At 48.6% G+C, this 13,151-nt stretch overlaps 2 protein-coding genes across 2 annotated transcripts; both read right to left on the reverse strand.

The window, feature by feature from the left end:
• Positions 1-8,453: 8,453 nt before the first annotated feature.
• LOC147992467 (uncharacterized) lies at positions 8,454-9,234 on the reverse strand. The gene has a single exon (XM_087539029.1). The coding sequence runs from the start codon at positions 9,150-9,152 to the stop codon at positions 8,454-8,456; it is 699 nt and encodes a 232-aa protein (XP_087395155.1). The 5' UTR covers positions 9,153-9,234.
• Positions 9,235-11,426: 2,192 nt separating this feature from the next.
• LOC125538342 (uncharacterized) lies at positions 11,427-12,643 on the reverse strand. Its single transcript, XM_048701603.2, has one exon. The coding sequence runs from the start codon at positions 12,142-12,144 to the stop codon at positions 11,590-11,592; it is 555 nt and encodes a 184-aa protein (XP_048557560.1). The 5' UTR covers positions 12,145-12,643; the 3' UTR covers positions 11,427-11,589.
• Between the last annotated feature and the right edge of the window lie 508 nt (positions 12,644-13,151).

Raw genomic sequence — 13,151 nt, forward strand, 5'->3', positions numbered from 1 at the left:
TTCGCAAAATACTTACGGATCTGAATGTAACAGATCCGTTGACTAAAATTATCTCACAAGCAAAACATGATCACCTTAGTACTCTTTGGGTGTTAATCACATAGCGATGTGAACTAGATTACTGACCCTAGTAAACCCTTTGGGTGTTGATCACATATCGATGTGAACTATGGGTGTTAATCACATGGTGATGTGAACTATTGCTGTTAAATCACATGGCGATGTGAACTAAATTATTGACTCTAGTGCAAGTGGGAGACTGAAGGAAATATGCCCTAGAGGCAATAATAAAGTTATTATTTATTTCCTTATATCATGATAAATGTTTATTATTCATGCTAGAATTGTATTAACCGGAAACATAATACTTGTGTGAATACATAGACAAACAAAGTGTCACTAGTATGCCTCTACTTGACTAGCTCGTTAATCAAAGATGGTTATGTTTCCTAACCATAAACAAAAGAGTTGTTATTTGATTAACGGGATCACATCATTAGGAGAATGATGTGATTGACATGACCCATTCCATTAGCTTAGCACCCGATCGTTTAGTATGTTGCTATTGCTTTCTTCATGACTTATACATGTTCCTATGACTATGAGATTATGCAACTCCCGTTTACCGGAGGAACACTTTGTGTGCTACCAAACGTCACAACGTAACTGGGTGATTATAAAAGAGCTCTACAGGTGTCTCCAAAGGTACATGTTGGGTTGGCGTATTTCGAGATTAGGATTTGTCACTCCGATTGTCGGAGAGGTATCTCTGGGCCCTCTCGGTAAAGCACATCACATAAGCCTTGCAAGCATTGCAACTAATGAGTTAGTTGTGAGATGATGTATTACGGAACAAGTAAAGAGACTTCCCGGTAACGAGATTGAACTAGGTATTAAGATACCGACGATCGAATCTCGGGCAAGTAACATACCGATGACAAAGGGAACAACGTATGTTGTTATGCGGTCTGACCGATAAAGATCTTCGTAGAATATGTAGGAGCCAATATGGGCATCCAGGTCCCGCTATTGGTTATTGACCGGAGACGTGTCTCGGTCATGTCTACATTGTTCTCGAACCGTAGGGTCCGCACGCTTAAGGTTTCGATGATAGTTATATTATGAGTTTATGAGTTTTGATGTAACGAAGGAGTTCGGAGTCCCGGATGAGATCGGAGACATGACGAGTAGTCTCCAAATGGTCGAGACGTAAAGATCGATATATTGGACGACTATATTCGGACATCGGAAAGGTTCCGAGTGATTCGGGTATTTTTCGGAGTACCGGATAGTTACGGGAGAAGCAATGGGCCTTGATGGGCTTTAGTGGGAAGAGAAGAAAGGGCCAAGGGGCTGCTGCGCCCCCCTCCCCTCTGGTCCGAATTGGACTAGGGAAAAGGGGGCCGGCCACCTTTCCTTCTCCTCTACTTCCTTCTCCCTTCCTCCCCTCTTGGTGGACTCCTACTAGGACTTGGAGTCCTAGTAGGACTCCACATCCTGGCCGCACCAATTGCCTTGGCCGGCCTCCTCCTCCTCCATCCTTTATATACTGAGGCAAGGGACACCCCATGAACATAAGTTGATCTTCGTGATCATTCCTTAGCCGTGTGCGGTGCCCCCCTCCACCATATTCCACCTCGGTCATATTGTAGCGGTGCTTAGGCGAAGCCCTACAACGGTAGAACATCAAGATCGTCACCACGCCGTCGTGCTGACGGAACTCCTCCCCAACGCTTTGCTGGATCGGAGCCCGGGGATCGTCATCGAGCTGAACGTGTGCCAAGAACTCGGAGGTGCCGGAGTAACGGTGCTTGGATCGGTCGGATCGTGAAGACGTACGACTACATCAACCACGTTGTGCTAACGCTTCCGTTGTCGATCTACAAGGGTACGTAGATCACACTCTCCCCTCTCGTTGCTATGCATCACCATGATCTTGCGTGTGCGTAGGAAAATTTTGAAATTACTACGTTCCCCAACAATCTGGCCATACGGTTTTATAAACAAAGGTACGCAGAGAGTTATATTACTGTTTAACAGAAGAAATATCTTCCAAAGAAAATAGTCCCGCTATCGGTTCCTTTCTTTGGGTTGTCATGCTAAGCATGATCATTAAACCTCAGCTCTAATGTAAGAGCAAAATATCAAGGATTTAGTTTGGGAGGCCAGTTAATAGCCCCTGGTAGTGTTCGGCGACAGTCAGGGTCAAGCCGTAAACACTTCGGCCAATGTTATGAACGAACCGTCATTTAACATAGTCATCGGATCGCTGACCAGTTTACGCTTATTGTGACAGTCGGTTTTTAGCTTTCTCTACTGAGGTGCTTAACCATGTGAGCTGGAAGCACAATCGCAGTGGTTCTCCCTTTGCACGCCTAGCCGAACAAAACGGAACGTAGGAAGCAAGTGCAGGAGTCGGGCAACCCAACTATTGACCGAAGACACAATTCAAAACCGATGCATATATAGCAATATCTGAGAATGTTTTTGCCGAATCCCTAAAGGTGTCCGGCGTTGCACTGCGAGACTAATGCTGGAAAAGCACAAATAGTTTAAAAGTGCCAAAAAGCTTGGAAAACCATGAAACGTCAGTAAAAACATGACGTCCGAACAAGATCAAGTGTTCGGTGTCAATCCGAAAATTGGTCTTAGAAAAAAGAAGTGCTTCTGTCGTGCTTTAACATGATACATCCTATCTCATGACTTCGAGCGGGTCAGCCTACGGCTTCAAACTCCTATCCCGAGGGCGGAGTACTTCTCATTAGGCCAGTTTAGCAAACTAAACTCTAACGGCTTTGAGAGAGAAGTTAGGCTCCCCGGCTAGTGACTGCACACTCGCGTCGAAAAAAGGAGTGATAAATAATAATAATAATAAAACTTTGCAACGACTAAGAAGAAGAACACTTATTATAAAACAGCTCAAATAAACTTAAGAGCCCCCAAGTGACTTGGGTAGAAGAATGATTGCATGTACCGAAGTACTTATATCATATCTATGTTCAACCGAACTTTAAACGCGTCTTAACCGACCGTCGGCTTCTCCCTCTTCGGTCAAGGACCGAAAAGTGTTATGTACTCTATCGGTCGAGAATATCGACGGTGTTTCCAATAACCAGGCAATCAGGCCATAAGGCTGTAACAGACAAAGCGCGCTCAGGGAACTTATGCTATATTACTGCGAAGTGTAAGAAGCATCTTCAAAGAAAATAGTACCCCCACCGGTACCTTTCTTCGGTGCTCATTGTTATTATGAGACTTGTGCAATAGATTTTTTGTACTCATGAGTTCCGTTGTGTGCCGACCATCATTGAAAACTATAAGAGCGTTATCTTTCGGCTTCACCCAGTCTGAGGTCCGGCTCGGGTGACCCGATCGTGACAATCGCAGAGGTGCTCCGTTTACTCCCTAGCCGAACAATCGGGAACGTATGGGTAAACACAGGAGCGAGGCAACCCAGCTTGCCAATCGCTTAAGTCAACATGGTGCATATTGTGGCGTAATACACGAACAAGGAACAAAGCCGTACAAGTATAATCATATGCAACAGGAAAAGCTTCATAAAGGAAGCCCCCAAATAAACGGGGTATTTGAATTTATACGTCACAAACAAAGTTTGGACAAGGAAATTTTTTACAAGCAATTTTTTTCCAAAAAAGTATAATGCTTGGTCGAACCGAACACAAGTTAGAAATTAAAGCTTTGAGCATGAAAGCGACTTAGCTGGTTAATGTGTTCGTTATTGATGACGCGGTCCGAGCTTGATGCGGGGCAAGGTTCCATCCCCCAAGCCGGTCCCGAGGTGGCGGAGCGGAGATCTCGACACACCGAAGTGGTGACATAGCACGGTCAATGCAGACCGGCAGAGTGATGCCGAAGTCCCGGATCATTTTCCTGTGCACAAAAAGTAGTGCAAACCGGAGATAATAGTAATAATAATAATTAAAAAAATCGTTGCATAATAAATAATTTATGCAAAGTGAGTAATAAAAGAAATATGTCCTGGCGACGAAGTCAATGTCGATGCAGGGCGTCGGCGTGATGCGGTAAAGGCGTGGCAAAGCCTGAATTCACAGGTCGGTCCGAGTTCCGGATGCGATGTTCGCCGGACTATGTACGGAAAATGACCGAACCACCAGGCGACCCTTGTTAATGCGGCCATCATTTGATAGACCTATGTACATATGATGGACAAATCAGAGTAATAATTCCTTGGGAAAAATAAACCCAAACAAGCAAAAAATATTAGGATTGATAGCACCTGGTTTATTTGTTGTAGCAATTCGAAGAAAGGTGATTCCCAAAATTGGGACTCGATCCGCACACCCATTGCCTGAATGGCGATAAAGCGACGGTATGGCGATGCTGGCAAAGGTTGGCTCGCCGAGGCAAAGCCCTCGGTCCAGCTAACATGACGGAGCTGGTCGGCTAGTGACGCCGAAGTCTCCGGAGTAGGTTGATGAAGAGATGGCGAAGCCCCCGGTCCAGTCGAGATGTCGAAGCCTTGATGTCAGCCGATGAGTCGAAGTAGGTCGGTGTGACGGACACCAGCTTGAAGAAGCAATAGTGCGGCCCTGCCGATGCAGGTCGTGACGTGGTCGATGCCGACTTGATGAAGTGACCGTGCGGCGATGCCGGTATGCCCGCTCCGTGTAATCCGTGGGGCGGCGATTTTGGTGATAATTTATCCTTCGCGCTGCCGAACTCTTGTTCGGCTTGCCGAGATGATGATCCGAAGAAATTGAGCTCGGCTCAATAAAGTGACAGCGTGTCTAGCGCAGGTCGGCAGCCGTAGAGCAACGTTATCAGGCTGGTTTGACACCAGCGTGATGATGAAGATCATATTGAAAAAGACTTCAAAATTAGCGGGACGCGTTTGGAACAAAACACAATACCCCATACGAAACTTTTTTCAAAAAGGATGTCCGAAATCCCATTCATAAAAAAGATGAATTCGGGTCGGATTCGTTCTCGCGCAGAAAACAGATCCGAAAAGTGATGCATTAATCGGAAGGTTACCGGAGTTTGGATGGTCGGATCGAGCTGAAATTTTGAGGGGTGGTAGATATAGTAATTCCGCAGCCGATCAACGGTTGGATCTTCCAAAGGACGTCCGAGCTAGAAGCTGGACATCACGCCCTAAACTCGTCCAGATTCCCGTTCAGATTTGACAGGGCTCCGGTATATTATAGATTGCCGGAGATTCCTCTATCGGAACTCGACGAAATTTTGCATGGTCTTTGAAGACTCAATTCCGCACAATTCCACCAAAGGGATCGTCAAAGCGATGCTCTAATAGGTGGTGGCAGCGGATACAAGTTCGCTGTTTGGAAAAACGGCACGGTCGCTTGAGGGCAATGTTGACGTTGAGCCCCCGAGCTCCATAGATGATTCCTCCGTGATCTTGATAGAGATCGGAGTTGATGTTTGATGAAGGCCCTCGTCCGAACATGGTGATCCGAACACGGGGCGCAATTCTTGGTCGAACCGAGGTGACCAGTCGAGCTGGTAACGGAGATGCCAAAGTTGCAGTTGATCTACAGGCGAGCCATCGATCCTTTTGTCGATCACACAGCGGAACTCTCAATGAAAGCACCAATGTCGGTGTCAAAACCGGCGGATCTCGGGTAGGGGGTCCCGAAATGTGCGTCTAGGCCGGATGGTAACAGGAGGCAGGGGACACGATGTTTTACCCAGGTTCGGGCCGTCTTGATGGAGGTAAAACCCTACGTCCTGCTTGATTAATATTGATGATATGGGTAGTACAAGAGTAGATCTACCACGAGATTAAGGAGGCTAAAACCCTAGAAGCTAGCCCATGGTATGATTGTATGTTGTATATGATCTATCGACTAGCCTGGCCCTGGTTTATATAATGCACCAGAGGCCTAGGTTAACAAGAGTCTTAGCCGAATACGCCGGTGGGGAGAAGTCCTTGTCTTGATCGCCAAGTCTTGTGGAATCTTCCTTGTATGCGGCAGCTGTCCGAACTGGTCCATGAGCATACGGCCACGGGGGTCCTCGGCCCAATCTATCAGATCGGGAGATGACGTGTTGAGTACCCCCTAGTCCAGGACACCGTCAATGCCTCTTAACCTGATTCTACACGAAGAGTTTACATTGATCATAGTTGAGAAAACATAATCGGCAATCCAACTGGTAAGGCCACCGGTTTAGGGTTTTACCTGTTGGACCGTCTGTTGAGCTGCTTCATTTGCGACAAAAAAAGAATATTTAAGTTATTTAAAGAAAATAACCTCTAATCAAATATATAAACTTAGTATTGGTTGTGCTTTATTATTAAATCACACTTTGAAGGTAGCCCAGTTGGCATTTGTCTTTGGGCGCGCGGTGACACTAGATCAGAGGTTCAATTCCCATCAGTGGTTACTCGTCACTAACACCCCCAATTTGAGCATTTAGAGTCGCCAACAAACACCTTTATTCTCAACCGTGTTCTTAACATCTTTATGAAGCTTGTTTCTAGTTCTAATCACTTACGGGGATAGCAAAACATCCTATAAGTCGCGGTCTATAGTAAGCATCACCAAACAAGAACAACACGCTTTTATGAAAAACATTGTCAGACTCAAAAAAGCATATAATAAATTTTAGAGCACTAGACAATAAACATCAGAAAAAAAATATATTTATCATCACCATATTGCAACAGATTGGAACGTCCTTCCACTACTTATTGAACCCCAGTTTGCATAGCTTTATCTACAATGATAGTCAGAGCACTCTAAAAAAACCTTTCAATTGAAACATTTTTTATACAATATACAAACAATAATTTAATTTTACATATATCTTTTCAAAAGCAACTTCAAAAGGAAGAGCACTTTGTTTTTTATGATGAAAGGTGTTCAAGTCTAGAGGTAGTTTTGAATAGGAAATATCGTCTCAACAACTCCATGATATCTGAAAATAAAACAATAAGAAGGCGTACACCATCAACAAATACAAATATGCGAACATGGCCCTTGTTCTTGCCGTACACAACCCTCTATGCAAGTAACGCAAGCACGTATAGTAGGTGGCCAGGGCAGCTCGCACGGATAATCCCGTAAGCCCAAATGATCGGTTGTCTTGTGGTTGCGTTTCGCCACCTCCATGGTATCAAGGTTGACGGAGAATAGCCATGTTCCACTTGCCGGAGCGAGAAGGACGAACTTCGGGCTGGTTACAACAACCTTCAAAGAGTCCTCAAAGTACTCCTCTTTATACCCTTCCAGCCCACGCGTTGCCTCCATCAACTCGAGGCTCTTGTGGAGCTCCCACGCATTACCTAAGTATGTGATCGTGGGTCTCACAAAGATCTGGAGGGTGTCCCCCTGCAAGCAAACAAATCGAATGTTCTGGCGGGTACTGTCGTCCGTGACTCGCAGGGCCGTCCCTTCGAAGCCGCGTGGCAACCAGCGGGGGCCATAAGTCAGCATGCGCTCCTTCTGGCCTTCGATGCTCCAGAACAAAGAGTATCCAGCGTGAACGAGGAAATGCAACAAGTCAGTGCCATGGAGGCAGAAGTTGTTGCCAAGGTTGTGGCTCTGCTCGGCGTACCAGCTGTGCGTCTCATGTCTCCGGTCTCCCCCTCCGCGCCTGGCTCTTGCTGTCCCGGGCGAAGAAGCATGCCCTCGCGTTGCCAATGTCGTCACACACCCCGTCGTATTGTTGATAGACCACACAGACCACCTTGAATGTTTCCATGCTGTCGACGACATGCACGCGGATGCCGATCTCAGGCTTGAACTCAGCGCGCCTCTCTGTGCCGACGAGGTACGAGCCCAGGCAGCGGTGACGCTTCATCTCCTCCATGTGCGGGATCAGCTGGTAGCGCCGCGTGGCCGGCTCGCAAACCATGAGGTCGGGGAAGCAGCGGCGCATCCACCCGCTCTTTTTCTTCTCGGCGAGGAGCACAAGGCTGCCGCCGTTGTCGACGACCTCCCATGCACTACTGTCACCGGGGAGGAAGTCGAGGGAGAAGCGGCGGCTCTCAACACCGTGCTGCGCCGTTGGGACGAACGCGATCTCCCGGCCGCCCAGAGGGGACACACGGTTGTAGTAGTTTCCTGCGACGGGGCGTGGGTATGGGGCCCGTGGACGGGCTTTGCAGAGCTCGGTGACCAAGAACCATGAGCGGCCCATGATCCGGCGCCACCGCTTGCAGGTGGCCGCCACGCGGACGAGGCAGAGAGGCGACGACATGAGGCGCTCGAGGATCGGCTCCAGGAGCCTGTCAGGGACGTTCTGCAGCGTCGTCAGCGCTGGGGGCTTCGCGTCGGCGGCCATGGAGATGCCGGCCGGATCAGCAGTCTCCCTCTGCGCCGCAGATCGGGGTGTAGAGAGATTTATTCCTCAGCGTAACAAATGGAGTCCGCTGCCAAAGTTTTTTTTTTTTTGGAGGCAAGTCAAAGTTTGGGTAGGCTTACTACACAGCCCTCGGGCCCAGTTGTTCACGGGCCATGAGCCGGTGACACCGCCATTCGTCGTCCTGGGCTGCGCGCGAGCCTGTCTAAACAAGAAAGTGGAAACATCCGAGCCTGTCTACACACCTTGAATGTTTCCATGCTGTGGACGACACGCATGCCGCCCCCGGGCTTGAACTCAAAGTTCCTCTCGGTGCCCACGAGGTGTGAGCCGAGGCAGCGGTGATGCTTCATCTCCTCCATGCGCGGGATCAGCTGGTAGCGGCGCGTGGCCGGCTCGCAGACCAGGAGGTCGGGGAAGCAGCGCCGCATCCACCCGCTCTTCTTCTTCTTGGCGAGGAGGACGAGGCTGCGGCTGCTGTCCACGATCTCCCATTTTTTGCTGCCGCCGGGGAGGAAGTCGAGCGAGAAGTGGCGGCTCTCGACGCGGCGCTGCGCCGCCGGCGAGGTGGGGACGAAGACGATCTCCCGGCCGCCCAGGGGGCACACACGGTTGTAGTAGTTTCCTGCGACGGGGCGTCGGTTTGGGGCCGGTGGGTGGGCTATGTAGAGCTCGCTGGCGAAGAACCATGAGCGGCCCATGATCCGGCGCCACCGCTTGCAGGTGGCCGCCGCGCGGACGAGGCAGAGAGGCGACGACATGAGACGCGCCAGGATCGGCTCCAGGAGCCTGTCGGGGACGTCCTGCAGCGTCGTGGCCGGCGGTGGCTTGGCGTCGGCGGCCATGGAGATGGCCGGCCTGATCAGCAGTCTCCCTGTGCGCCGCAGATCGGGGTCGAGAGATTTATTCCTCAGCGTAACAAATGGAATCCGTTGTCAAAGTTTGGGCAGGCTTATCGCACACGGTGGTGTGGTACTGGTCTAGACCTTTTTTTTTAGAACAAACATGGTACTGGATTAGATAGCCCTCTGGCCCAGTTGTTAATGGGCCATGAGCCCGTGACACTTTGCCATTTGTTAGAGGCCGCGCGCGAGCCCGCCTCCCTAAAAAAAAGGAAAGTGATAAAAAAAAAAGTAGCACGATTAGTGTGTGTGTGCACTGTGCACAACTAGTTCCCGGCGGGGGATTCTAAAAAAAAAGGTTCCTGTCGGGGAAGAATGCTTTTCTTCGGCTCTGAAAGTAGTACGTACGTTCCAAGTGAAACATTCGTTTGATAAGAAAAGTTTTCTTTTCATGTGTTGCAAGTATTGGCTTTTGCTTCAACAAGTTAACCTGTTAAACGACACTTTTCCTTTGCGTTCGTCAATCAATTCACTCACCATCTTTACCCTGTTTCGAGGGGCAACATAATTATGTGTCTTGTCTGCAAAGCAATACTCCTATCATCAGATTAACTTAACCATTTGCCTGTCACCGAGGGGATTCGACAGTGATTGCTTTCTCTTTTACTCCCCCCGGCCAGCTCTATTTTTTGGATCTGAAGAAAAGGGAAACATCAGTCGGCGGTAGAATCGATTCACAATCGGCTATGTGCTTTTCTTTCTACCCCGCATCAAGGGTGATGCCAAACAAGATAGGAGTTCTAGTTCCTGCTGGCTGTTTATTGTGCTTTTCACATTGTTTTTCAAGAATGTCCTTTTCGTATTTACCTTGTGACCGACGATCGGTGTTGTCATAGCCAAGCTGTACTAAAATAGAATACGTATCTAGGTTTTCTCTGTTTATACTGAAATGTTTGGTTAAATATATATGTTTTATGAGCAAATGTGTAGAGTCATAGTCCATTTTTACTGCAAGAAAAATTGTTCATCTCCACCGATGGGTAGTCAAAACAGTTCTTTTATGTTCACTCCACGTAATTTAGAGTCAATAGTAAAATAGTTTATGCAATAGGGTGCATTTTAAACTGATTCTACACGGAAAAAAGCTATTAACAGTTTAGATGATGTGGCCTACAGTTAAATAAAGAAAAAGAGAACTGAGTATCATGGTATGATACCGTATCAGATTAGATGGTGTGGTACTATGTGTCATGCATGACAATAAATAAGGTCATCTATAATACCAACCTATCATTTAGTGATGCTCTAACCACCAGATAACTTGACGATGGGGGTAAAGTGGTTTTGGCCCAGCGAGCCAAACTTAGATACAACCCACTATGATCAGCCTACTATGCACTATATATAGTATCATACATCAATATCATATGCATGATATTAGCTAGTATACGACACTTTCCAATGCGGGACTGATTCTAAACGACGAGCTAGCATTAAATAGGTCAATGTACAAAGGCAACAAGGTTGACTCCTTAACGAGAGTGTGACTCTTAATGAAGAGTTTGTTTGATTCTCCGTGCACATCGAGAATTATCCTACGTGGCAGAAATAAAAATCATCTCCATGTGCTTTTAGATGACCACAAACAAAATTAATACAAATACTTAATACTCTGCCATCTTCAAATCAATATCTCAAACATTTCTTTGGATCGCCATGGCAGTTCCTTATACAGTGTCAAATCTTCTTCTTCTTAATACAAATGACTCGCAAATCTCGTGCATCTTCTTGAAAACAAAAGGTTGAAACATGGAGATTTTGAAAAAGAAAATTGTTAACCTTGTCTAGTGATATGACCTAGTATCCTTGCGTACAAAACATTCTAAAACGTGTACGCCAAAATTTCCTATCTTTGACTTCTGATACGTAGAAGTATATGTTTCAATTGATCTGGTAAAAGTAATACTAGTATAATTAAATCTCAAGATGATATGCCGGCTCAGTTTTTCGGAGGTGCTCATAGGGGTAAGGTATACGTGTGTGCGTTCATAGGGATGAGTGTATGCGTGTGTATATGAGCGCTTGTGTCTGTACTGATGTTCAAAAAAAAGGTAATATCCTTGTACTATTTCTTTTGGAAAGAAACAATAGGACAATGATATTGGCCCAAAATTCAAAGGTGAATTATTTCCCCCTTTCCCAGGAGATGTTTGCCATTTCGAATTTTAACATGTTTTTGTAGGAACAGGGATGAACAAACAAATGGCAAAGCTGACCTGATCCACATATGTATACGTTTTGAATTCTTCCACAAAGTCAGACTGTACAATCAATTCCTTGGTTTTCACCACATATATCCTTTCCAACTTCTGTTGAACTTGATGTCAAAAAATTCGAGAACAAAGAAGAAGAAGAAAAATGAGCTGCTAGTAAGTATATTTCAGCGTCTGCACAGGAGGTGATTCTCCTCGTGGATGGTCTCGAGGTTGGGCCGCCTGGAGCGCGCGCTGCTGAGCCGGTGCTTGAGCACGTCGATCTCCGCGGCCACCGCGTCGTCCACCATCTCGTCCAGCCGCGCCCTCGGCGACGGCGCCTCCTCCGCGGCCGGCACGAAGGTGACGGCCGGCTCTGGTGCAGCCGCCGTCGCCGCCGCGGCCCCGACGGAGGACACCTTGGCGGAGCGGCGGGCCTCCCGCGTGGCCGCGGCGGCGAGGCGGGCCATGTCGGCTGCGGCCAGCTTCGTGCCGATGCGGTTCATGGGGAAGGTGGCGTAGACGACGCCCATCTCGAGGTCCTCGTCGGCGTGGAGCGCCTCGAGGCGGGTGCCGACGCGCGCGTGGCGCGTCTCGGCCACGAAGTGGCCCGGCGCGTCCATCATCAGCTCCGCCGCCGTGGCCGGCAGCGACACCCGCCGCACCGCGCCGTCGGGGAGGATCACCCGCGCGCCCTTCCCGCCCGGCGTCTTGGCCAGCGTGCACGACAGGTAGTTCCCCATGCCCGCTCGCGCGCCGCCGACAGAAGCTCCTCCAAGAACCGCGCGCGCTCGCACACCACACCAGAAGAAGCTGTTGCGCAAGGAGCCAAGCGGGGATGGAGGCCGAGCTAAAACAAGATCGCGCCGCGGAAGCAAAGCAGGTTGTTGAAGTGGCCGGGAACGCGATGGATGTTTGCGGTGGTTGGTTTGGGTTTGCAGCTTGCCGGCGACGCCGCGGCTTTATATAGCTACCGCGGGTCGCCTCGGCGGTGGCTAGCTAGCTTGGATTGGAAACGCGTGCGGAGGAAGGTGACGGCGAAGGCAAGTCAGCGGGAGGGAGGTGGGTGTCTCCTCCCGCCGCGGGGCGCGTGCGAGGGTGTGGATGATGGGGTCGGGTCGTCGGTCGGCCCGCGCGCGCGGTGGTGATCTGCGATGCGCGTGCGGCGTGGTGGGGACGGAGCTCCCCTGCTGGCTGGGTGTGGGTGGGTCGGAATGTTCGATGGAAAAATGGTGTCGCCCCGGCCGCGTCGTGGGTGGCCGCGGCTTTTATCCGTGGGCGCCCGTCTATTTCAGGCTGTCAACGACACCTTTTCTGGCTTCAGATTCAGACCCAACAGCCAAGAACTACAAACTGTATTTCCTAAATCCGGCGCTTGCATGGGTTTTTGTATGACTCTAGCCAGTCTTTACACATTCTTTTTGTTGTCTTTGCACATCTAAGGGCGTCAGCGGCGCCAAATATAGCGATTAGCGATTATGATTATCCCACGAGAAACATAGGGCTGGGTTGGTTTTGGAAGTACGTAGTACTTGTTTAGGTAAATCCTTGAGATTATTAGGGTGGGTTGATTTCAAAAGCATTTGTTCAGGTAAATCATTCAGATTACTTGTTGTGTCTTCCAGTGAGAAAGCGACGAATCGTTGTTGGGTCTTGCCTTGTTTTCTTCTTCTTTAGTAGTCCTGGACTGAAGAATGAGTGAGTAGAGGAGCTCAAGATATTGCATGTCTTTTTGTTGGATGTCGTTTTC

This window comes from Triticum urartu, chromosome 1A (genome assembly GCF_056163025.1).
Source record: "Triticum urartu cultivar PI428250 chromosome 1A, HENAU_Tu73, whole genome shotgun sequence".
NCBI lineage: Eukaryota > Viridiplantae > Streptophyta > Magnoliopsida > Poales > Poaceae > Triticum > Triticum urartu.

Bases quoted from the DNA above. Each gene is read 5' to 3' on its own strand.
- LOC147992467 (XM_087539029.1), bottom strand. From the start codon at position 9,152: ATGGCCGCCGACGCCAAGCCACCGCCGGCCACGACGCTGCAGGACGTC.
- LOC125538342 (XM_048701603.2), bottom strand. From the start codon at position 12,144: ATGGGGAACTACCTGTCGTGCACGCTGGCCAAGACGCCGGGCGGGAAG.